Source organism: Micromys minutus (genome assembly GCF_963924665.1).
Source record: "Micromys minutus genome assembly, chromosome: 4".
NCBI classification, from domain to species: Eukaryota; Metazoa; Chordata; class Mammalia; order Rodentia; family Muridae; genus Micromys; species Micromys minutus.
The window spans coordinates 72,460,947-72,486,913 of record NC_137973.1 but is presented as its reverse complement, the minus strand read 5'-3'; the positions used below and the strand labels follow the sequence as shown (position 1 = coordinate 72,486,913).

The 25,967-nt window shown below is 39.9% G+C and overlaps 1 protein-coding gene across 2 annotated transcripts in view; it reads right to left on the bottom strand.

The window, feature by feature from the left end:
* The window catches only part of UNC5C (unc-5 netrin receptor C), a gene marked incomplete at both ends in the record, with an annotated part of 354,396 nt that extends 336,157 nt beyond the window's left edge, over positions 1-18,239 (bottom strand). For both annotated transcript variants that reach the window (XM_080915102.1, XM_080915103.1), the window contains one exon: positions 18,116-18,239. In XM_080915102.1, the coding sequence (XP_080771228.1) occupies positions 18,116-18,239 (124 nt within the window). The remainder of the gene's footprint in view (positions 1-18,115) is intronic.
* Between the last annotated feature and the right edge of the window lie 7,728 nt (positions 18,240-25,967).

The following is a 25,967-nucleotide window of genomic DNA, read 5'->3' as shown; positions in this document are numbered from 1 at the left end:
CATGAACACACACACACACACACACACACACACACACACACGTTTTGATCTATCTCATTTATCTCCTTGGAGCAAAACAACAGTGCTTCCTGAATTAAATTAAGCTTAGCTGTATTAAGGTTTCGTTTCTTTCTTCCATAATTAAATATAAATGGAATTATCAGAATCTTAAAGATGTATAATATGTTAAAATATGTGAATACAGTGTGACTTCCATGGCTAAAATCCCAGACAAAACTTAATGCTTAGAGAAGCTTGAATTTCAGAGATCAAGTCTTCAGGCAGCTACTGAGATACACACTGAAGTCTAATATTAGCCACCCATTGCTTTGATGTCAGGTATAAACTAACTCTCAACAATCAAAAGCAAAAGAAATTCAAGTCGTGAAAATATACCAATAAGTTAGACATCATAAAGTCATTATTTCCTCTCATTTTATACTGACCCTCTTTCAGATAATTATTAAATCTTTTCTATATTTGGTATTTGCTTTGAACAAAACTGATATGTACAGAAATGAAGATCCAATTTTCTTTTTTAGGTAGAGTTATCCTAAGCATAACTTTTGTCAGCTGGGATAAGTTTATTTTAACTTGGCTACAGGGATCTTTACCCTTCACATTTTTGAAGGCTGGTCTGTTCTGGAAAATTGCCAGAATAAACTTTATATCTTCCTTGTAAGTAGGGCAAGATATTGACATGAAACTACTGTGAAAGCTCAGGTTTTCCAGGCTATTGCAATGAAGGACTGGCTTCCCAGTTGTTTTTATAGTGATAAATATAAGGTCCATATCAGGCAGCAAGACAAATTCCCCCAAGTATGTGCTGCACACATCTGAAAACCAACTTAAGCCAACTTCCCATGACCATGGTTTTCTCTACCATGTAGTCTACTTTTCCCCTGAGATTCCCATAACTCAAAACCATCCGAAGTGTACCACTATTGGAAGGGGGAAAAGATGGGAGAAGGAAGAAATGAGAGAAGAGGGAAAAGGAGAGGGTTGAGGGAGAGAGGAAGGAAAATAATGCCCTTTACAAATTTTTACTTCACTTTATAGTGGAAAGACATAAAAGACTTCAGAGAAAAAACTATAGCACAGCAGATACCCAAACAAGGCACACAAATGCAAACAACAGCACAAAACAGCACTGAGGCCATTACCATAGTTTCTACCTGAGAAACAGTGAAATGTATTTCCATGTCAAAATAACCTCACTAAAGGGACTATCAAAGTGACATTTCTTCAGTAAGTTAATTACATAATTTGTTGCGTATACTTTATCAAATGGCTTACTACTCACTTAAGCACCTCTATAGGTAATATTTTCTTTCTTTTAGAAAAAGTTAAAATTAAAATACATTAGCACAGAAGGGTGCAACTGACAAGAGATTTAGGCGGTCCATGGTCATGAAACCAAGAGTTGGTGTCTTTGAAGTCATAAAAATTACTCTGTAAAAGGAAACTAATTTCAACCCAGCTTTTCCAAATGGCCAGTAAGAGGACAAAAGTCAAAATACTTTTACATCACAAGTAAACAAAAGAAAAGTTTGATGTTAAATTCTGTCTTCTCTAAAACAAGTATTCATCTCAGCTTTAAACATCTTTTCAGAACATTAGGTGTTCCGAGGAAGAGGTTAATTTTTATTAAAGAGTGTATTATGTTTTTCTTTGTCTACAAAGAAGTATTCTTTTAATACTGCTCTCAAGTAATCTTTTTTAACTTTAATTGCCTTTGAGTTTAAATTGACTGTCTTTGCTGAAGTAGGGTTTGCCTCTTTGACCATGTCTTTGGCATTCCATTATGGGCACCTGCTGTTGATAATTACAGGTCTCGCTCCTTACCACTTCCTCTGGTCTATGCCAAGGCAAGCTTCAGACTGCCTGATTACAAACAGCAACAGTTAAAGATCCCACATAGATCTCCACAGTAATTATAGGCAAGTTGGGGCTGTGTTTTCTGTAGTCTTGGGAAGGTACTCCTAGCTAGAATTTTCTCTTTGCTAGCTGTATAGCATAATCCCATGCCTATGAGAACTTTTGAGTCAATCATTATTTGTTTCACTATACCATTTTGTAGTCAAAATACAGTGCTTAAATATAATAGACCAGAATCACAATAAACGATCTTCAGACAAGAGCTACAGAAGAGTGAATCTGCCTGGTGCAAAGGTATTAGTTTTCCTGGACTTCTACAGGACTGCCAGCCTTTATGTGACACATCCTGTTCTCACATCACACCAGAGAGAAAAATAAAAAATACATCCTAGATCAGTAAATGGTGCAATAATAATTTGATACAAAGAAAATTTAACTAATTAGAAAGTTGGGTTTTATTACCGATATTAACAAGTGAACAGTTGGGAAAATTCTCTGGCACCCATTGGGACTTCTGGCTTATAGACCTTCACAGCTCCCAATTCTCTGCTGTTGCAAAGTGACAAAGCCATTGACCATCAGCTGTTCTCAAAATGCTTGGATGTAGTTATTTGATGCTTAAATGTTTCATATACCACAGAATCAAAGATCTCCATCTCTTCAAAGCTGTGAATCATAGGACAAGAAAACCCAGAATGTGTTTCTAAGGTAAAGAAAACTAACCTTTGGTTAATTTATTAGCTTTCTACAACTGTGGTAGAATGTCTGAGATAATCCACCTAAAGAAAAAAAGTTTTTTTCTTATGCTTTCCAAGGCATCATTCCGTCTATGGTCAGCTGGCCATGTTGCTATTTTAGGGTCTTTTATAAGGAAGTATATGGTTATTGGGAATTAGGGGTGGGGTATATCTGCTTGCCCTATGATGACCAGAAATAGAAGAAAAAGTAAAAAAGAGAATAGAGAATTCCCAGAACACATGACTGGTTATTCAATATCCTTGCTTCCTCCAATTAGGTCTTAGTTCTTAAGCATTCTAGCAATTTCCAATACTAATACTTCCTGGGCATCAGCCCTTGGTATATGGGCATTTGAAAGCCCCACTAAAACTGTTGACACCTAATAGATGCTGAATGCTCAGTCTACAGTCCATTTGGGCTTCCATCTAGAGATTTATGCCCACCTCCCTTGATCCATGAAGTTTTAAATCAAGGTACAAAGAGAGATGCTGATTCTATCACAGTGAATGGTCAGAAAAAGCCACACTCTAATATTGATGCAAAACACTTATATTCATGCAGTACCATTTAAAATTGGATATCACTTACTACCCTGGTTCAAATCCTGATTTGTGTACTACGGGTGATTAGGCACTGTGTTGGCATGTACCTGGGAACACAGACAGAAAAGTGCAGTCCAGCTTGGTAGGAGAGGTCATGTTTCCAAAGAGTGAACTGGAACTAAAATGAACAGCGTGGATGGGAGTGGCCAGGAAGAAAAGACGGAGCATGAGCAATAAATGGTCAAGGAAGAAGTAGAATAGAATGGGAGCTAAGCAAGGGTCTGGCTATAAAGACAGGGGGAGGGGGTGTCTTATTAGAACTATAGTGAGACTATAGCCACAGAAAAGTTTATAAGAGTTCAGTAGGATGTATAAGCACGAATCCTGCCAGCCGTGTGAAATTTTAAACCTCTATGTAGGCAAGAGTTTGAAAAGAAAGAGCTCCTTAGATGGCACTACATTGATGTAATTTCCTTTTGCAGGTCAGAGGAACCAGGCAAAGAAACAGGCTCTACTTCAGTGCAATAGATATACAAGACCATATTTAGGTAGCAAGCCTCTTTCCTAACACAACACCATTAAATGTGTGAGTATATTTAAATTCTGCTAGCATATAATTACATAGGAACATAGAAAATAATTTCTGCTTTTACTAACTTGGACTTCTGAATGGCTTCTATACCCTTTAACGAAATCATGGTAAATCCTATATTCTGTTGAAAATTGGTAATGTTTACACCGATTTTTAAAGAAAATGAAATGAAAGCCATTGGCAATTGTTTACCGACCATCTCCAAAACAGCTTAGTGTTTAAAACAACAGCATTGAGAAGCTCAATTTTACTTTAACAAAACAACACAGATATAGACAAGAAGGAATCAAAAGTAAAGACTCAACACTCAGTCACTGTGTGTTTTACTCTTGGAAACCTTTCAAAGATTTACTATCAAGTAATTATTATACGAAGTGATGAGGCCCAAAGAAACCATCTAGTCAATCATTGACAATGTTCCAGATTGCTTCTGTTGGCTTCTTTTAACAGAGTAAGATCCATGAAGATACGAAGTTTTATAATTAAGTGTGGAAGACATTTCACTGCCCATTATGGAGTTCCTATTAACTTCTTCTCTTAAGTGAGTGTTTCTTTGAATGGCACTTAGGAAACAGGATTACCATAGGTGGGGTTAAAGATATTACTAATGATATTACTAATTTTAAAAAAAAGAAAGAAAAGATGAATGACATTAATCCTGTGTTTGTATAGAGCAAACTACAAAAAGACCTGTGCCTTCTAAGGCTGCTGTTTTGTGTTTCCCTATTTACTGATTCCATTTATCCCATTGTGGTTGCTGAAGGTACCAGAACTGCAGTAACTTGGGATGGGCTCTTTGGTTGTACATTTCCTATCTAGTGTACATATTATGAAAAAAATAGTGTTTTCATGGTTTTTCTTGTTTCAACATTATAATGAAGCATTTCAAAGGGTATAAGGCAAAAGAACAAAATAATTAGCAATGTCACAGTGAATCATAAAATACAATACTGGATGTTCACTGCTGCTGAGACATTCCTTCTTTGCCCATATTCTTCTCATAATACAGTCATTATTAAACCAACTGTAAATTATCCTTTTATAACTACACACTGAAAACATTTTCTTTTCAAATTGTAGTACAATCTTTGCAAATGTTCTTTTTCGCTCTTATAGAACACAAGTTGCACCTTGATGCCTGTGAGAAACTGGAGAACTCCACTGGCCTCTCCTGGAATCCATTTAAAATATTTAATTAAATGAAGTAGAGGCCAGTTCCAGTGTATGTACTGATGCTTTCTTCCACTGTACATGAACATACGTTGAACAGTTTGTACATCTAATTAATTTCTTTTTATCTTTTCTATTTGGCTTTTATCTTCATATGTACTCTGAACATATGAGGAACTCTGCCCTTGCTTGAAAATTTGAGTTTAATTAATCGTTGTTTCATATGAGGATCAGTAAGTGCTTTGTAATGTTAAAACTTTTGACATAAAGAAGGTTAATTGTTTCAATTCCTTTAGAAAGAGTTTAACTATTAGCAAAAAAGTAGAGTTCAGTAATTAATTTTTCTTAATCTTTAACCTCCATTTTTACAAACACAGCAATTTACAGTGTAAAGATGAATAAATGGGTATTTTTTCACGTCATCAACTACATAGACTGTCACTTAAAAATATGACTGGGGCTGGAGAGATGGCGTAATGTGTGAGTACTTCTGATTCATGCAGAGGACTGGGGTTTGATTCCATGCCCCCACAGGACTACAACTCTGAACCACCAGTACCAGGGCATCATGTGCCCTCTTCTGGCCTCCCGAGGCATGTGCACATATACACAGCAAACACACTCATAAACTAAAAATAAATTTGTTCCTAAACTCACACTGAAACAAATCGGTTGCTTTCCAAAGTATTTTAATATAAAAGTATCATATTTTGGTATAAGACATGACTTTTAAAATGTGCCAATCCCTTATTAAAGTATGTGTCACAGATACCACACCTTGATTAGTCTATGTGCTGTTTTCCTACTTGACATTAATCCTAGCTGGACACAGTCCTCTCACTCTTGCCATAGAATTTTAGCAACGCCAAATGAAACCTGTTACACAATGCAGACATTTATGATAAGAATCAAATCGCATCAGCAATAACAAAGGCTTGTTCCTAGAGCTGTCCTCAGCCCGTTGCTTTTCACAACTCCATTCCTCACTACAGTCTACAGCATTGACACAACAACCATACTCATCTCTTACACCCAGTGTGAATGGAAGTGAAGAGTTTACACTTGTACACAGCTGGCACAAAGCTCAACACACTTTACTAATCTTTGCCTAGGGACACTCAGAAAGGCTGGTAGTAGTTTCAGTACCAGTTGCCACAGGAAACCAACTGGTCATAGATATAGATAAGTTGTGAATTTTGATTTGTTTTTCTAGATTTCAATTAGAAAATTGTCAGACAAAACCTTATGCAGATGCAGACACACATTCACAGGTGTACACAAACACAAATGGTATATTTTTCATTTCCTGGCATTCGAAATAGAAAATTTAGACTGGAGAGAGAAGAGAGAGAGAGAGAGAGAGAGAGAGAGAGAGAGAGAGAGAGAGAGAGAGAGAGAGAGAGAGGCGGAGAGACAGATAGAGAAAGAGGCCGAGAGACAGAGAGACAGAGACAGACAGAGACAGAGAAAAATCACCCTTATATGAATGCAGTCATAATTATCAATGTAGACATCTATTTAAAAAGAAAGATTTGCAAGCATAAACAAATATACTCAGGAGGGAATATGTTTACTCAATCTTTTTCTTTTTATATGTAGTTCATTCCAAGAGAAGTGCATATTTTCAAAATTGTTCAATAAAGTAACAGTCTCTTACATAGCAGGAAACTATTTTCCTAAATAATGTAATAACAACTGCACTATTTCAATCAATCTAGGATCATCTTATTACAATTTTAACATAATTCAATTTTGTAACACAAGTTTGTAGATGGGTACATATTTATTATGCAGCTAAGTACAATGACATTCTCTTTTCTATTCACAACAGAATTAAATTTCATGCATTACAAAAGGAAAGCCCTATGTATGGAAATATCCATTTAAAACGATGCCTTGGTCTTAAAAATAGACTGAAAATTTAAAATCAAAGTCCACTGGGTTGGATGGTGGAATATTCCCATCTGTTGTCAATATCTGAATTGTACACTAAAGACAAGAGGATTCACTAAGGCCTTCATATAATATGTCAGTAAATAAGATTTTAGTTGGTAATTTCATTACATAAACTTTGACCATATTAGCTCACTATTCATTCAAAATGAATATTTGCAGTGGCCTGAAATGAATTAAAGCAGTAATGACACTAAAGAGTACTTCTTCCTTTTATTAAGAAATGTGTGTGTAAGAATCTATTCACACTAAAGGGAAATCCTACAGCTAAGGAGCAAGCCTGTTCATTTTTGTTATTACTCTTTGCAAAAACTATAGGATTGTGTAAGGATTTGCTTTTTATCATGTCAAAACAATACTTAATTTTAAAGGACAAACAAGTAAACACTGTGATGTTTAAGGTCAGAGGATAGAACTCAGACTCTGAAGGCAGGAAAATCTGGTGAGAATCCAAGTATAGATCAGGAAGATGCTCACGGAGCTTGTACACATGTGATCGAGGTCATGTGTTGCCTTGGACTCCATCCCCTGACTTCTGCTGGGCTTTGCTAATGGCCTGATAATAGGGAAGGGGGAGGTGGGCATAGAGGTCTCCTAGTACTTTAGAGCGGAGTGCGCATGACAGCTGCTGATTAATTACTGCCCAGTTCTCCACTCACGCATCAGATGACTGAGCAGCCCTGTTCAGCACCACAATGCTTGCACAGTTACAGAACACTGGCTTCAAGAACACTTTCAGATGATTACAAGGGATGCTCGGATTCTGTGATAATTGACAGTATCCATTATTGTCTTCCAGATGACTAAAATATCCATTAGAAATGTTTCAAAAGGTAAAAAAGAATATGTTTGAGAAATTGGCGTGGGGGAGTGATGTGAGCATTTCTACCTTCGTTTTCATGTCTAACAGCATAGACATATTCCATAGCTTAGAAACTATTACCCCGAGATCATTTATACATGTAAGGGTGTGTTACATCATACCTGTGCTTTCTTTGTCCCCTTTCCAACACTCACTTTCGTCCTCACTTACACACTATGGTTGGGCTTCCTGTAGTTTCAAAGTACATGGAAAAATAAACATTGTAGCTAACAGCAGAGAAAAAAAATATTCCCTTCACTTTAAATGAACTTCTCAAGGCACTGTATGTGGAAAGTGGGCTGGGAGGGAAACAACTGCTTTATGGTGTCAGCTTAAACCACTCCAGATGATTTCTTTCCAAGGCTCCCTTTTAAGGCCATCACCGCCACAGATGATCTTCTTGTTATATAGACTGCTATTTTTGTTTCATCTCAAACCTTTGCCTGTTTAGTAGCAGCCTGCCACTACTATCAGATGGCATTTGTTTTACTTAATGTACATAGTTTTGGGGAAAAAAATTACAGAACTGCTGTTACTGCATCCTATGAAAACATGCCAGGGTACATTTCGCTGACACGGCATCAGCTGGCATTTAAACTGGGCTTAGCTAATGGACTTTTAATGTCAGCGGGGTTATGTGCAGTTACTGGCTATTAGCAGAAATGGTTCCTTTCTATAAAAATCACTTTTCCTCAAGTGTGTTGTTTGAACATTCCTTTCTCTAATTTAGTGACTGTCATTGAATGCTAAATAAACCAAAGGGCTTGGGAGTCTGCTGTTATCTTTAAGATTCCCTCTTTAACTTTGCAAGTCAGCATTAAACAGGCAACCTCTCCCATTAACTTTTAGACTTGTAATCACAGAACCTTGTGATTTTTTTTATTATATTTACCTTGTCATTTTTTTCACAGTATACTATGTATTTTGCTATGAAAGCCCCTTATCAACCATGGGGGCTGGATGCATGATGGCATGTCTAACATAGTTACCAAAACTTAGAGTTGAATTAAAATCCCACTGCAAAACTGCCAAATTTTTAAAAAGGTAAGTATGCGAATAGCCCCAACTGAGTGACATTTGGATGTGTTCATAAATATTTATCACTGTACTTAATATAAGCAGGAAGCCTATTATTGTCATACTCTGAATGAAAATTTGGATATTCTTCCATCACAACAATGTTTCTTTCTGCACAGTTAAATTGCTTTGTCCATTTAAGTAGAAGTTTCATTGAATATGGTGATCAACCTGGAAATAAAGCCATCTGTGAGAGACCAAGAATATCAGCCACAGCCAATTGCAGCCCATTTCTCATCAGTGAAACAAACCATTCCTGGATTATTCTGGGCAGGGAAGAAGAGCCCAGCTGACCTTACCTACAGTGGCCCATGTGTATAGTCACTTCATGTATGGCACCTCCTGAAAATGATGACTCTCTTAAACAAGTTAAAAAGACTCAGTAACTTGTGCAAAATATGTTCTCCCGCCATTCTTGGAAGAGGATATTCTATTGAGGATAGACATTCAACTGTAGTCAGTGAATGAGGGTCCACCATAAGACTATGAGAAAACCAAATCAAACCAACCAACCACTACCACCACCACCACCACCACCACCACCACCAACAACAACAACAACAACAACAACAACTCACCAGAGAAGGTCTGCATATGTTTGCCACAGGCCATAGAAGGCAGAGATTAATTTGGGAATTGGAGACAACCTGTTTCTATCAAATGAGACAGAGACAGCCTCTGAACCACACACAGTGAATTGAATTTGCCAAAACAACTTTCTGCAGAAAAATAGGATTTAATATTTTTTATTAAGAAACATGATTAAATCATAACTGCCAATTTATAGTGAGCGTTATAAGTAAAAATAAAATAAGACATTAATGTTATAGGTTTCATTCTTTTTAGGGTAAGTGGCAAATCTATTTGAAAATAAATATTCCCTTCTAAAATATCAAAACATGATATATATGCATATTGTACACTCATATTGTTATACACACATTGATGTGAAATTATCAAACTGTATATTTCTTAGTATTTACTATATTTAAAAGTTCTGTGCAAAATATTCTAGAAAAATTACTTATTTAATTCAATTACAGTAATGTGCAAGTCTTTCAATTGACATCTAACAAATTCAGTAAAATATTCCTCTCCCCTTCCCAACTGGGAAGGCGCTGCAGCAGATGAAACTTTTCCTGGCCATCTTTCTGCTTTTCTTAATCATGTTATTGTAAGTAAATGGCAACTGTTTAACCATGGTTCTTTTCATTATTTATAGATAGATACATGCCTGCTTAGTAGTGACATAAAAATAAACATTTAGTTCAGACAATCTACCTGACAGTGATGACATTCTCTCAATGCACTAAAATTCTATTAAGTCAGCTCCACTTAAGCAAATTATTTTTCAGGATAATTGTCCCCAAGAATTCCCACATAATTTGATAATGCTATCAGATTTCTTCTAAGCAGGTGAGCCTTAGGAAACAAATAGGGTATTGTTGTCAAGGGCAGTGTTGAACAAGGCAGTTCAAGATTGAGTAACACATTTCCTAAGGATCACTGGTGGGTCTCTGCACAGCACTCATCTAATTATCTGTCAAGCATGTCCCCCCAAATAAGTACATAAGAAAGTATAGTCTCTTAAAAAAAAAAACAGCCTTTGAAATTCCCCTGGAAATGCTTTCCCTGTGTTAGGTGGAGTAAGATACTAAGACAGGATTTGTGTAAAAGATTATTGTCATATACCTCTTCAATAATGTGACGAGAAACCAAATTTAGGTCTCTATTACAGATGGAACTAATAATAAACCACAAAACGACAACAACAACAACAACAACAACCCTTCATTCTTCCCGGATTCCTGAAAGCAGTGACAGAAATGGGTGTCTGTTTTCCAGGGTGAAGACCCTGTGGCTGAGGGACAAGTTTCGGCTTCCTTCATCCTTGCAATGAATTCCTAAGCCAATTTTAAGTTACAGCCTCTCCTCATCTTATGGTGATCCAGACTGAAGAATTCAGACTGCCAAGGAAAATTAGACACAGTATAATTACCATTTTATTTAGAATGCTATCAGCATGGCCACTTGCTAAACTTGAGTCCTTCCACTGGGTGGCCTCAATGTGTACATTTTGAAGTCTCTGCTCAAAGGGAATACAACAAACCACTTTTCTTTTGACCCAGAGCTAAACAGAGTAGACATATATGGAATGCTCATAACCTCCAATGTCCAGTTACCAGAAATTACTCCTCTGTCTTTCCTGTTTTCAAGGGTTTTGTTTGTTTTGTTTTTGCTTTTGGCTTAGTAATTTAGGGGTGGTTTGGCTTAGATTGGAGATAGCTCAAACCCACAGGACAGTGACAGTCCTATGGTCAGTGACTATCATTTTTTAGCATCTGTCAACGAGACTGACCATCTGCTTAATTTTTAAAGGAGTTCCTTCAAAGGACTCTTTAAGTTCTCGTTGTTCCAAAAAATATAGCATCATGATTTAAGATATTTAAGTACAAGTAATGAACTTGGAAATGTACAGAAAACAGAATGGTCCAACACATTTTCTTCTAGTTTTAATCTTATTCAAATTAAAATTTTCTTTGCCATTGATTAGAATTTTTTTTATTATGCAACCTAGTATATTGCCCAAAACTTCTGTTGTCTGAGTGAATGTGTCTTATAAATTAACTTTACATGGAAATTTTTCTTCACAAAATATGTTTCCAAACTTTTACCCTCTACTTTTGTGATTCCTACACTCATCTCAGTTTTTATGACCTGGAAGGAAGAGAGATTACATTTATCTTCCTGGACATATTTGACTTAATAAGTGGATTACAAATCCATTTTAATATGTAAGCACCAACCTATTTTTTATTTCAAATCAACTTTCCTATACAAGAATTTTTTTTTTTTTACAATAGGGAAAAAATAGAACACAGTGAAATATAGTTAAGTTCAAGTAGCTCACAATTTAGACATTGACTAAGTATGAGAAATGTTAGCAATAATCAACAAACTTGTTAAGTGCCATGAAGGAGTTTCTGTTTAGCATCCGTATCTGGACAAAATGATAGTATGCACTCATCTTACAATGCTTCTTGCTGCTCTCATAATTGCTGAGAAATGAAACTAGCCATGGGAGCCTCATGACACAATGATTAATGAACATAAAAACTCCCCTCTGCTCACAACATTTTAAAATAAGTAAGGCTTGTAACTCTGGAGCTAAATTGGATTAATCAATATCATATATTAGCATGATTATGTTACCCCTAGTACTTGAAATAAGAACTCCAACAGGCATGTAAATATGAGGAAGGTTCACCTTATCCCCTTTCCCTTCCATGAGAACCAAAGACTCTGTGTTCTTTAATTAAAGAAGGATATTCCCCAAACATTGGAGTTTTCAGATGCTCTGCTTCACTTTGCAACACAAAGCACTTTTGAGGTAACTGTTCATTGCTAATAAAAACGTGCTAATACTGATGTAAGGACAAATATCTGCGTGTTAGGCACTTTCAAAGGTGTAGCTCACTTCCTAAATTATAACCTCACTGTAATTGATGCCACAGGACTTCAGCACTAAGTGGAGAATAACAGATCTGTTTAAGTGCCTAATCTCTACTCCATTCGCTTTTGCATTTCAAAACTTCATTGTGCAATTCTGTGAGGGCAACAATGCTCAGAATGAAAGAAAGCCCACATTTCAAATGCAAGTCAAAACATTTCAATGAATTCTCAAGTTATATCTTAGTACTTCTAATATGCTCTTTTAAAAGACGATACTAATTTGCAACACACCTTAAAGATTTTTAGAAAAAGGAGCTTTGACATATCCAAACTAGCTGAAAGTGGATAGCACATCCAGTCCTGATTCTGTGAGTTCACAGAAGTATTTGCACAAAATAATTTGTATTAAAACTCATGCCAATTTCAACACAAAAGTACTCTGAACAGGGGAAGTCATAGGCTACAATATTATTTTAATAGCTACAAATGAGAAAACATTAGCATGTTAAAATTACTTTAATCAACTGGTGCAGAACTGAGTTTCTACTAAAAATATACTTAAATGATACTCTTTATATAGGGTCTCAGCTTTGTGGAGTTCTCCTTCACAGATAAAAGTTATAATAGTTACAAGAAAGTACTGGAAATTCAAAAGTCCATACTAGGTTCAAGGAGATTAAGAGAGAGAGAGACAGAGAGACAAAGAGGCAGAGAGTGTGATAAAATTGAAAGATAAAGAAGAGAAGAGAAGAAAAATGAGACAGACAGGAGAGAAGATAAGTGACTTGGGGTCCTGTGAAAAACTTAACTACCAATAATTAAAATCAGAATTGCAGATTTTCAGGAAAACTATCCTTGCCTTTACTATGAGTAGAAATAAACAGTAAGGCCCTTTAAAGTCTTTAGTTTGTTATTATTTTATATATTCCATACAATCATGAGCGAGTAAATTTTAGTATTCACATAGACCTTGACTAAACTTAAGGCCTCTTGCATTTGTCTCAGTTTTTTCCAGTGTTTCACAAACTTTGAATTTAAGGAATAAGATTCTTTTTTGTGAGTTACCTATTGCTCTAGTTGATTGGATACATTAACTCAGTGTTAGTATGACCTAACATATATGTTTTTCTCATTTTACATAGGAGGAAAGTTAGAGTACAGAATAGTTTAGTGACTTAGCACAGTCACATGGCTAGGAGATTTCAGAAGAATTCTCATGCATTGTGCTAACTAAACCAGCAGGCACAAGCTATTAGCAGTTATTAGCTCATTCCTCCCTAAAGCCAGACAGAGTAGTCATTGACTCTAAGCCGTGAGCATGGGGCCTTAGAGTCATGGTACAGTACTTGCCCTCACAACATGTACAGGTACCTAGACTCAACCCCCTTTCCAAAGGAGGGGGGCATCTGAATATAAGTAACCTTTTGAAATGCAAATTTAACTTCAAGAAAATCCCCCTTCCATCATGGGCATGGTGGCACACAGTTGTAATCCCAGTACCAGGTTGGAGGTGGGGGCCAAGGTTGGTGGTTTGTGAGTTCACAGCCAGTATGGGAGATGGTGGGTAGAATGAATGAATGAATGAATGAATGAATGAATGAATGAATGAGGATATGTCTCTTGACTAGCTCAAAAGGAAGTGTTCCTTCCCTACTACTTCCAACCAACTAATTTTTTATGTATAAAATATCATTAATCTTATATGTGCAAAAGTTTTGGAACTGCCCCTACTATAACCATCACTTATGGGATAATCCTGGATTCCTTGATACAAAGAATATATCAGTGTGCACTATTATAGTTCAGAAAATAATATGCTGACAGGTCTATCCTAAGGATAAAGGTAATTTCTTCAAGTCTAACTCTCTAACAGGAAGCATACAGTCTGGGACTTGTTCCCTATGGCGTGACACTTCTGATATACACTCTATTTGAATAAGCTCAAAAATGCAATGTGCAGGAAATGGGAACAGATTTGTTTTTAAGTTGCACAGATGCAAAGGTCAGATAAAAGGGATCTAGGCTGAAACTTCAAAGCTGGAGTCTAGGCTCAGCTTCTACCCACTCTATCTTCCAGAAACTGCTACAGTGCTAGTGTTTCTTCTTAGAGTGACTCCCTCTGCTGCTCCAGCAATGCCATGACCTAAATCAGTGAAGTGCTATGTGCAGTTAGGGCCTAATGGAGCACACTCCCCCTTTTCATGCTAATAGGAGTATATCACACACATTAGGGGACAGTTGTATTTAAATCTCAACAAAGGATTAGCCTCCTCCAGCTTCCAGCTCTCCTTCACCTCTCTAGGGAAGGTGTTTTAAATGTATTGTCATGGATTCTGATGATGTTCTGTTCCCAGGGCACAAAGACACTTTAAATGAACCTTCCCTGCTTAACTCTGATGTTTATTATATTGTAATGATTTCTTTGTTGTACTGACTAGATCTGGCTGTTATACAGGATGACTTTAAAATTACATCCCTCATGTCTCAACCTCATTAAGTGGGAGTCTTACAGGTATAAACCCCCAAACTCTGCTATAATTCCAGATTTATTTCTAGCCAGGTGCTTGAATAGTTTTTGTTCTCTAAAAACTTTTCATCATTCTTTAAGTTAGAATACACAGAATTACGTGCCTAATGAAAGCCAACTTGTCTAATTCTCCTTACTGTAAAACTGCACAGTGAATACATGAATTTGTCCTCCCTGCTGAGCCACATATGAGAGAATAGTCATCAAATTTGGCTATCATCAAAACTGACCATCAGTTTGTAAAATACCAACATGCATAAAGCTATGAAAGTACTTTCTTCTTCTGTGGAAAGAAATGTTACTTGTCTTGAAAACACTAAATTTATGCCATAAGAGAATTATCTCTGAGTAGACATTAATAATTTTCTGGTCTGAATTTGGAGTTGTGAGCATATGTAACACTAGTGGCAGCAGAGAGACACAATGATGTGGAAGAGTGGCATATTTACACACACACACACACACACACACACACATACACACACATACACACACATACACATACATACACACGCATACACACACATACACATACATACACACACCTACACACACATACACACATATACACACACATACACACACATAGATACAAACACATACATACACATACACACACACCCCTTGCCTTTCCAAGTAAAAAAAAAAAATCATTCATTCTTGGAAGTCAGGAGCCCTGAAAATTCCCTGGAGTGAAGGCTTCCCAGCAATCCTCAATGAAGCAATTAGAGCCTAGGCAGAGAGAGGAAAGTCGTTGCCTACAGCTCAGAGAATTTCCCAAGGACCTTTTTAACATGACTGCTGTCTGTCTTTAATCCACAGTTGCAAAACTCCCCCACTCATAAATAATACTCTCTCTGTTCTGCTTACAACTGTGTTGTGGTTGGTTTTTCTCCTTCCCTGGACTGATTTCAACTAGAGATATATTTTCAAAAGCTTCATATTTTCATAGCACTGCTCCAACAGATTATAAACCTTTTTCACATTGTAAAGTACTTAATGAATGTCTTAGTTCTAATTGCATATGTACTTCCATTCATAAAAAGAGTAGTCCACCGGGGTTATTAATGTATCAGAACAAGCAAATGGTACCTTTAGGGTATGTGTGGGAACTCCAGTGTAAATTGGAGAGAAAGGAGATCCTGGAGAAAATGGGAGCCTGTCTAGCAGGCCATCCCACAGTGACTGGCTGAGAATCAAGTGTTAACAGCAGGTCAGTAGTAAACAGGCCTGGCTAATGAGTAGCAGCCACGGGGACAGTAGCTGATAGCAGATTTCTGTGCCTTACACTTTCTTTGATGTGTCACAGATAACACAAGAAGAGCTAGGGCTCTGGAACACGGAAGATAACAAAGATACAAGTAAGAGTCCTGCATCGCAGGCCATCTGAAGAAGAAGAAGAAAAAAAAATGTCATTCTCCCAGAAAGAGAGTCAATGGAGAAAATCTACAGTGCACACACCCCACCAAACCTCCTTTTCTTTCTCTGCCTGAGATCAGAATTAATCCTCTACCTTTGACTTGTCTGATGTAGACCAAGAGAAAGTGCAGGAGGCAAAGCATATCCCCAATTCTTCCCCATTTAGTCCCGGCTCCCTTCTTTCAATATTAATCCATTTACAGTCCCCTGTTTGATGATCTTCATCGATCCCTCTCCTGCCCAGTCTTTTTAATTTGGCTGTTGTAAGCTCTCCACAGGGATCCTGCCTCCTTTTGGCATCTTTGGGGGACTTTTAACTTTCCCTCTTCCCAAATCCTCCCCTTAACCTGCCCCTCATCCCAAATGCCCTAGTCCTTTGTGCCCTAAAAAATGACAAGAAATTCCAGAAGGACTCATACAGCTGTTTCCAGAACCCTTAATCTGGCTGCCAACTTAGGCTTCCTAAGATCCTCCACTAAGCACTCCTGGCTCCTGTCCTGAGAACTCCGGACCACTTTCAAGAGCTAGAGACTGTGTAGCACCTTGAACATGGTCAATGTGCTCTGGACATGTGCATAAGAAAACAGGAGCTGACCCCAGAAGGATAGTAAGCATGTGTTCAGAAAGGAAGGGAAGATTTATGAGCATGGCCACTTAGCAGTGTAGCAAGAACAATTTACTCCCTAAGTGGCTATCTCAGATTCACACTGCCTTGCTAATCACATAGCTCTTCATGAGGACCAGGGCTTTCCTGGCCTCTGGGCTCTCTTCTGCTTTCATCTCCCACCTCCCTGCATTAGATTTTAGCAGATGCAGTCTGCAACTGGGATAAACCAGTCTGTGAACATCACTGAAGGAGTCAGGGCTACTGCTCCTCCTGCCAAACTCTCCAAATCGGTAAAGAACCAGAACAAACCAGACGTGTGTGTGTGTGTGTGTGTGTGTGTGTGTGTGTGTGTGTGTGTGTGTGTAAGGGAAGGTCTCTAAGCTGGTTCTTTCTCCTCTGGCTATAGACATTAAATAAATAAACAAACAAATCAATCGTAAAAATGGGAAAGAAGGGTCTGGGTCTGGTTTGGATAAGTCTGGGAGTTGCAGCCTCTGAGATGACCCTCAGTCTTGGTGGTCTCCTCTGCCCTTAGACATTACCAACTCCGGACCAGTGTCCTCCTACCCTGGCTTTGCTCAGCGTTCCACACACTTCGAGGTTTACAGGAGTTAAAATGTCAGTTATACATCGGTTAGCAGCGTCCTTTCCCGGGGGAGTTGCGGATTTGATTTGAACAACTAGTCTCTCACTAGAACTGTGGGTTTGAAGTTTTCCAAGGGTCGCCTGTTGGAAGGGGGATGTGAAGAGGTTGTGAGTGGAGAGGCAAGCACACCGGGAGCCTGTCCTTTTGGGGCGAATTGAGCATCTCCATAGCGCCTCATCAGCAGTCTAGGGGCACCGGCGCCTATGGGTCCTTGGCAGTAATGGACATAATTTCTTAGCGGAGGTGGAAGAAAATCCTGCAAGCCCAGTCACCGCGCACAGCGGGGAGCCTCGCCACACTACACATATTAGGGCGAACACCACAACGCCACTATCAGTGCCTCTGGAAACCTCCGGGTGTACAATGTTCAAAAAAACGTGCGCGTGTGGGTCTGAAAGTACACAAGACACTTCAGGCACAGAGGCAGAGGCTACACTCAACACAACACGGGTCCATCCTCACCCATCTCCGGAGCTAGGACTGAAAATCTGGTCTCTTAACTAGTTGGGAAAGTGGGATTTAAAGTGGTTTCCATCGGGGTGGGCAACCAGGCAGATGAGGGAGCAAGGAGCGCGGGAGACAAATTGAGGTAGAAAAGAGGGAAGACAGAAGCAAAGGGAGGTGACCGCCGCGCCCTGAAGACCCCCTTACCTTGAGCGGCTGAGCCGGTGCCACTGGCGCTGAGCAGGGCCAGGGCAGGTAACACAAGCATCTGCAGCAAGTATCCTAGTCCCAGTCCGCAGCGGGCCGCTGTTGCCCTCAGACCTTTCCTCATCGTCGGCAGAGGTGTGCGGGGAAGGGGAACGCCACCAGGAGACGCGCAAACAGCAGAAAGCCCCGCCGGGCAGGAGGCTGGATCCGGCCACCGCCAGGCAGTCCCGAGAAATAACAGCAGCCCAAGCGCCACACTCCACTTTCTCCAAGGGCAGGGGCCAAAGGGGGTGGAGAGGAGCCTCCGAGGAGGAGTTTGAAGGTCCCTCGTCCACTGCGCCTAGCCACTGACGTCTCCCGCCTGCTAATGCTCTGCCCCCACTCGGGAAGTGCAGGGAGGCGCAGCGCGGCCACCACCGCCGCTCCCGCAGCTCCGCCGCCAGCCGAGCGGGCGCTGCTCTCGGGTGCCCGCGCCCGCGAGGATCGCACAGGCGCCGGCGATGGGGAGGTGGCAAGAGTAGGAGGAGAGGCGAGCCGGCGAGGCGCTCCTGGCTCCGATCCTTACGCTTCTGTGCGGGGAGGGACTCCCCGGCTGCCACCCGCCCGCCGACGGTCCCGCGACTGTCGCCTCTAGGAGTGGGGCGAGCGGGGCGAGCGGGGGTCTTGGGTGGCGCTCGCAGAGGAGGCGTGAAGGGCGCGGCCCCACTCCGCGCGGGGGGAAGCGACGGCGGGAGCGCGCTCGCCCGCCCGCCTTATGTAAGCGAGGATGGAGCGAGATCCACGCCTCGCGCGGAAGGTGGAGTCCACTGGGTTCACTTGCTCTCTTGCTCACTAGCTCCAGCGCTGACAAGGGACACCTGGGGGCAGAGGCAACCAAGGCCAGGGGCAGCACAGCCTCCCGCCTGGCGCCAGACTCCTACTCCGCAAGCGCTGCGGGCGCGCCTCTGGCCACTTGGCCGTGTCCAGCGGAGCTCAGCCCACCGCCTGGCAGTGTCCCTGAGCCGGCCAAGTCTAAGCCAGATGCCCCAGGACTGCACTCGCGCTAGGATTTAGGGAGTTTCGCTTGATTGAGCTGGAGGCGGGCTGGAACTTGTTCGCATAGATGGGAAAGAAGGCAAGAAGCATTTGCAGTGGCTCAGCCCACTATCTTTGGGTTGTCAGCGCCAGTCAGGCTGTTTTATGCTCTGCGAGACTGTGACCTATTTGTGGTGGAACAAAAACTGGAAATCAATGGAAACTCCCTCGGTGCTGGTTGTTTTTTCTTTTTGCTTGTTCATCTTGGTGGCTGCTGAGATAGAACATTTAAAGAGTGTGGTGGCTATACCAAGAGACCCCCCCCCCAAAAAAAAAAAAAAAAAAAAAAAAACAGAACAAAATTTGCAGATACTCAACTTGATGTTGGAGCCTATAACCCAGTCTCCAAATTCCTAACAGGCCCGAGAGAGGACTAAATCTGCTTCAACTCAGAAAGACATTTTGGGGGAGTAGTTAGGTTGTGTGAACTCGTGATAGAAGGAGGAGTGGGTAAAATAATGATAGTCTAGACAAAAGGAAGGCAAATGTACGAACACACCAGCTAAGTTCCACAAGCTAGCATCATGTGGGAAAAGACCTGATCCCAGTGCATTTAAAACTAATACTTTATCATGTAAAAGTTCGGAAAGGAGTCATATGTAAAATGCACAAGATGGTTAAGAAAGGGAGTGGGAAGGTGAAGAAATATGTAGGATTTCAAGTGGACTTTGAACTGTGGTCAGAACTGTTGGGGTGAGCAGGCCAGGTAACATTGCATGTTTTGATTGTTTTTTCTCTTCGAGCTAATCTAATGCTAATGCCTCATGACTCTGCCTGCCCAGCACCCTTGAAACCTCTACCTCTTTTGTGTGTCTTGAATGAATTTCATAGATTTGGGGCGGTCACTCTTGGGAGAGACATTGACAAAATTAGCTTCACTTTATTTCCATGGAGACTTTGCCTGCCACTTTAAAATCGCTTAATTTTCTCAGTTTCCTCACATGGTCACATCAGGAAATGTAGGTAGTGCTGGTGCCAGATGGGTGGATCAATCCACAGTGATTTACTAGATGGATGGCATGACTCAAAGGGCCAGGTGTCTCCACTTTCTAATCTGTAAAGTGGGTTTATTAGAAGCAATGAGATATAAGGTTTCCTGAGGTTTGAATGTGTTAAATATAGGTAAAATGTCCAGCATAATCATTGTTTACTATTGATCTAGAATAGTCTCAGCCTTTCTTGCTACTTCAGCCAGTCTTGCTCAACAGTTCTTTAGTTAAGTCAAGAATTTGTTCATATTTATGTTTTCGAACTTGGAGTTATTCACTCTTACGTGTATCTAAGTGTGCCTTCCATGAAATGGCAATTTCTCACACTTGTGTTACTAATCATCAGAATGTAAATTGTTTAATGAGTATAATGGAGACCATGGTGGACGGTGCTAATAACCTCTCAATATCCTGAATAATACATCACCAGAAGAGGGTGAAATCTGATGTTTTTCTCTATTATTTTTCCAAAGAAGAACAAGAGCTTAAAATCCATCAGAGAAAGCTCTGTGCCTAATTAGTGTCATGTAAACGAGACTCCAAAATTTGAGAAGTTGAGTGGGGTGGGCCATGCTTTTAAAATCCCAGAACCCAGGAGGCAGAAGCTGAAGAATCTCTCTCTGTAAGGTGGGAGGCAGCTTGGTCAACCAGAACAGTCAGGGCTCCGGAGAGAGAACCTGTCTCAAACAGCAATAACAACAAAGTTTTAGAGTTATATATTTATTATTTATACCTGTCTTTTGGCTGTCTTTCCTAATTAGCATTTAACTCATTTAAAGCAGACACAGTACCTTGTAGATCTATCTTTTCAGTCCACACTGCTAATGCAAAACCTAGCCTGTGTTTGATAATCAGGAATGGTTGGCTGGTTAACAACAGGGCTCACCTGGGAAGAATCTTCAGCATCTAGGACTGAAGAGGAAGGTTAAAATGATCTCATCATCTTGCTTGGGTCTTTGAAGCACTCGGCAGTCGATACAGCATGAAATTAATTCCTTAAAAGCATCAGTCAGCGATAAGGCAAAAGAAAGTAGTTCTATACTGAGATTCAGCCTAAAGAGGGCAGGAGCATGGTTTGAGAAACGCTGTGTGGCTATGAAGGGGGAAATGAGAGAGTATGGCAAAGGGGCCCTAAGAGCACCTGTGAGCAGCTCAGCTCCAGCAATGCAGGCAGTGACACAGACACACTGCCTTTGTATCGGCATTGTGCCTAGTGTCACTGACTGTCACAGTTTCGTCCCCATGAAAACAGCAACGCAGTGTTTCAGAGGCTGCTGAGTATGGCTTGCTAAGCCTCTGAGATCTGAGCTCATATCTCTGCTTGGAAAGGACTCTAATTCCCAGAACTAGATGGCAGTTATTACCCTCCAGTCCTTTCACCTGCTTGGATATTCCAACTAGTGCTCACTTTACGTATCTGTCCACATTTCTGAATGCTTATTTTACATGCCTGTGTGCATGCACAAATACGTTCACGTACAAATACTTGCCAATAGAATGGATGCACTTTAAGGGGAGGATATTTTTGCTCCTGTGCCTAGCAGTCTCTGGCCAAAATATAGAACCCACCCTAGCACATAGTCAATAAATATTTCTTGGGTATTGAATAGAGGACTATGAGCCAGTTGGTATAAAAACTGAGCCAAGACATGAATAGCACCCTGTGCAATTCCAAATGATATGTAGCCTTTTCTAACTGTTGAATAAAAATCAAGTGTGAATAAATTTGAACCCAAAGTGTATCTGAATGTGACCTTTCAGGCTTAAAATAACGCAGGTGTTTAAAAAGAACCAACATGAAAAGCATCTCACTTTTGAAAAAATAAAAAGGTTCGTTTCAATCCATATACAAGGGCTGCCTATTTCTTGGCTCCGGTAAGTGGAGAATTAACTGTGGGATAATAAATCCCAGTGACAGGTGCTAATGGGAATTAAGCATGCAAATCCCCTGCATATCCCTCCAGAAATCTACACCAAGAAAAGTATGCTATTTAGCATGTGGGCTTCCCAGTAATAATAGTATTTACTCTAAACCACTGTGGAAAAGGTTTCCAGTGCAAGGCTTAAATAAAATGAACTGAGCATATATTTCCATCACAGAGATATTTTCTCTCGTTTTTAATCTCTGTCCTTATGTTTGATTATTCACATTTTTATACTTTTAATGGCTGTCTAAAAATAATCCTCTCTAGTGGGGATATTATTAACTGGCTACATAGAAGCAGGGTTTTACACATATATAGGATGACACATAGGAAAACTCTTCCTAAGTAGGATGGGGGATGAGTGTGAAGCCCTCAGTCACATGACTGGTGGAACTCAGGCAAGGGAGGCAGATGGTCCAGAATTAGCTGATTCAAACCCAGTTCTCTTCATCATCTCAGAGAAAGAGACTGAGTCTCTCATAACCACACACACACACACACACACACACACACACACAAACACACACACACACACATACACACACACAAGCACACACACTGAACCTTTGTTCCTTTTGTTAATTATATTAAATAAGACTGTTAACAAGGGAAAGGAACATGACTTAAGCAACCTTTAAACAGGAGTGGTGATTTATCACTCTACCTAACTGAAGAGCCAAGGAGCAGGGAGCCAATGCCTGTGTTCCTAACAGCTAATGTTTATGGACTGATTACTGTGTGGAGGTGATGATGCTAAGATATTTGTAGATTATGTTGCTTAACTCACACACTGAATATTGAATTGAAGTACCACTGTTGTCTTACTCCATTAATACTGCTATAACAAAATACTAAAAATGGTTCTATATGAAAACACAATCGCATTTCCCTATAATTGTAAAGACAGTTGAAAAATCTACGATGGAGCTGCTGGCAAGGACTGAGGGTTCTTTCTTGCTGAATCATCTAATGAACTGGTAAAGAAAGTGGGATGGTTTGAGAGAACAGGAGTAGATGGGCCTCTCTTTTGTTTATTTTAAACACACACACACACACACACACACACACATACCCATGATAACTTAATGCATTTATGTACCACGACTCAGTTACCTCCTGGAAAGCACCCATGACTCAATTCTACTGTGGTGGGGAGGGATTTCATCTCCAATGCTTGAATTTTGGGGGTCATCTGGAAACCTATGACTTATTATTTTTTTGTGCCGAAGGACATAGTGTGTCCAAGAAACATGGTTGATATTTTTTAGTGTCAGTCTGATTTCAGTGGTCATTTTTAGAGCCCAAAAGTTACTTATGTTTTCGCTTCATGAAGAGACCCGTGGTTTGTAAAGCAAGCCTTGGAAGCCCTGGTTTACATTGTTTTAACCATTCTTGAAATCGGCATAAAGTATAACCCTATCCTCATGTGGCCAATAAAATCCAGAAAGCATTCCCTTGACCAGTCCTGGGCCATGACCACTTGGCTCCGACCAGGCCTTCAATCACTATGACCATAGGATCTGCGTTCTATTGAGCTGTGTTGCTTGTGTCGAGTGCACATTTTTGTAGCTAGAAATATGGACTGAAATTGGGGAAAGTGGAATCCTTGAAGTATCAATAAAGTAAAGAAAGATTAATAGAAAACAGTGGAGAAAGTACCATCAGCATGGCACAACTCTGCTTTGTACTTTGTGTTGCATAATTGGTCCTCAGGCAGAGTTTCATCCCATAGCTTAACAGGGTACCAAAAGTAGCATTGCTTTGCAAGAGAACACCAGCCCCTTGTAGACTGCTTTCTCTTCTAGTAGAAAACATTGAATACAACTTCAGTTCAAGTTAGAATATTGTCACATTACTATATTATACTGAAGTTCCAGTCTAAGACTCTTGAAGAAGAATACGGTGGGTAACAGTAACTGTGCACTAAAGGATGATAAACGAATAGGCAATATAGAGGGAAAAACAATAAATGAAGATAGCATTGGGAATATAGGGTCTCAGGAAGCATCCATGAGGGAATAATAGAAAGACTACAAGTGAGACATAAGCACTTGTATTGGCGATGCTCACGGCTTCCACAATGCAACTATTTATCCCTAACAGCAAGAAGTCTGGGAGTGGGCAGGAGAAAGTGGCTCTGGAAACTCAGTTCTGTTGTTCTGAATGACTTGGCTCTTGATACCCATAATGTGTGGCCTTTGTTCTCACAGATGCTGATGGCTGTTACTGCTCTGGGCATCATGTCTGCCTTCCCTGCTGGAAGAAGGAGCAGGTCTCCAGGGTGCAGCAACCATAGGCTAATTCTAAACAGCTTTTTATGGAAGTCCACAGCCAAAGCAGCTTTGTTGTAGTGTCTTGACAGTTTGACCAGTGGCCCCCATTAAAGTGGTCCAGGTGGGGAACAATGTTGTGAATGCTGGCTAGAACGGCTGGCTGTGCTGGACAATTGGATGGAGTTGCAAGAGAAAGGCACAGGAAGAACACTAGGGGACTTAGGACACGAGGGGATACTTGGAGATATGAAGGCAGCTAGGAAGTAGCTCTATTGTTGGCTAAGTAAAAAGGATGGGTGTTTTCCATGTAATGAAAAGGATGGATGGGTTGCATAATTATGTCTAGTAAGATGTAATAGAACTTTTAGGGAATCTGTAGCACTGGGGTGGAAATTTATGGAATATATAGTCAGATTGCAGAGGTTCTGCTTGCACAAATCAAGTAAGATAACCAAAGGGCCAATAGCAAGGGAGCCTAGGAAGGAAAAAAGAAGAAGTAACTGTGTACAAAGGAAGGAGCTAAAAAGGAAAAGAAGTGGGCTGGAGAGATTCCCTGCAGCTCCGAGTAGCTCCTGCTTCTTCAGAGGACTGGGGTTTTGTTTCTAGAACCCCTATTGGATGGCTCAGAACCATACATACTCCCAGCTACATAGACTCTGACACATATTTTTGAACATAAAATTGTACATATAACTAAAAACAAATCTTGAAATTTACAAAACAGGAAAAGGAAAAAATAATAATAAATAGATAAAGTAATAATCAATAGCTGGTATGATTTCTACACAGGAACACCATGTTGTGACCAGTATAGGGAAAAACCAATTAAAAGTTCAATGGAAATGTAATAAAACACAATGTGTAACTTAAAGGTATGTTTTTGTACAATGCTGTCATTTCTTACTATGCAGACTGAATAAATAAGGCACTTAATGGAAGGTTTGTCTCATTGTATATGTAATTACTGCCATTTTCTAGGAATTCCTATGGTTTCAAGATTAGTATCTTTGTCATAGGAAACTAATAATTTATAAATATATACAATTGCAGTGAATGTTAACTGTAGCCACAGTCTTTCTGTAATGTGTATGAGGAATCGTATGATTAGCCTGTATCATCTAATTACTTCACTTGATTAATCACCTGAAGAACAGTGATTGTAGCTTTCTGTACAAGCATTCCACTGTGGAGTTAACGCTTGACAATTAGACTCTCTTCTCTCTGTGCCACCTCATAATTACAAACCAGATGATGTTTTGACATTCCACAGGTCTGTAGAATCTCTCCCTGGCTCACCACCTTACAAACACACATATCTGCAAATTCCAACTGATTTAATAATTCCCAAATGATTTGTGTGCCTTCACTTTCTGTTATGCCTCCCACCAACTCCCAGAATGACCTACCTTGCAGAACTCATCATATCAGCAACCTAGAACCGCATTAAATAATTTCTTGTCTTATATCTGCTTCCCCAGAATCCATCATAAGCAAAAGCAGTCCTCAGAAAACACTCTGCAGGACACATAGTTTAATCAGTTGCATTTCTAATTCTTTATTCTCTCCTTTAAGTAACAGAAATCACCAAGAC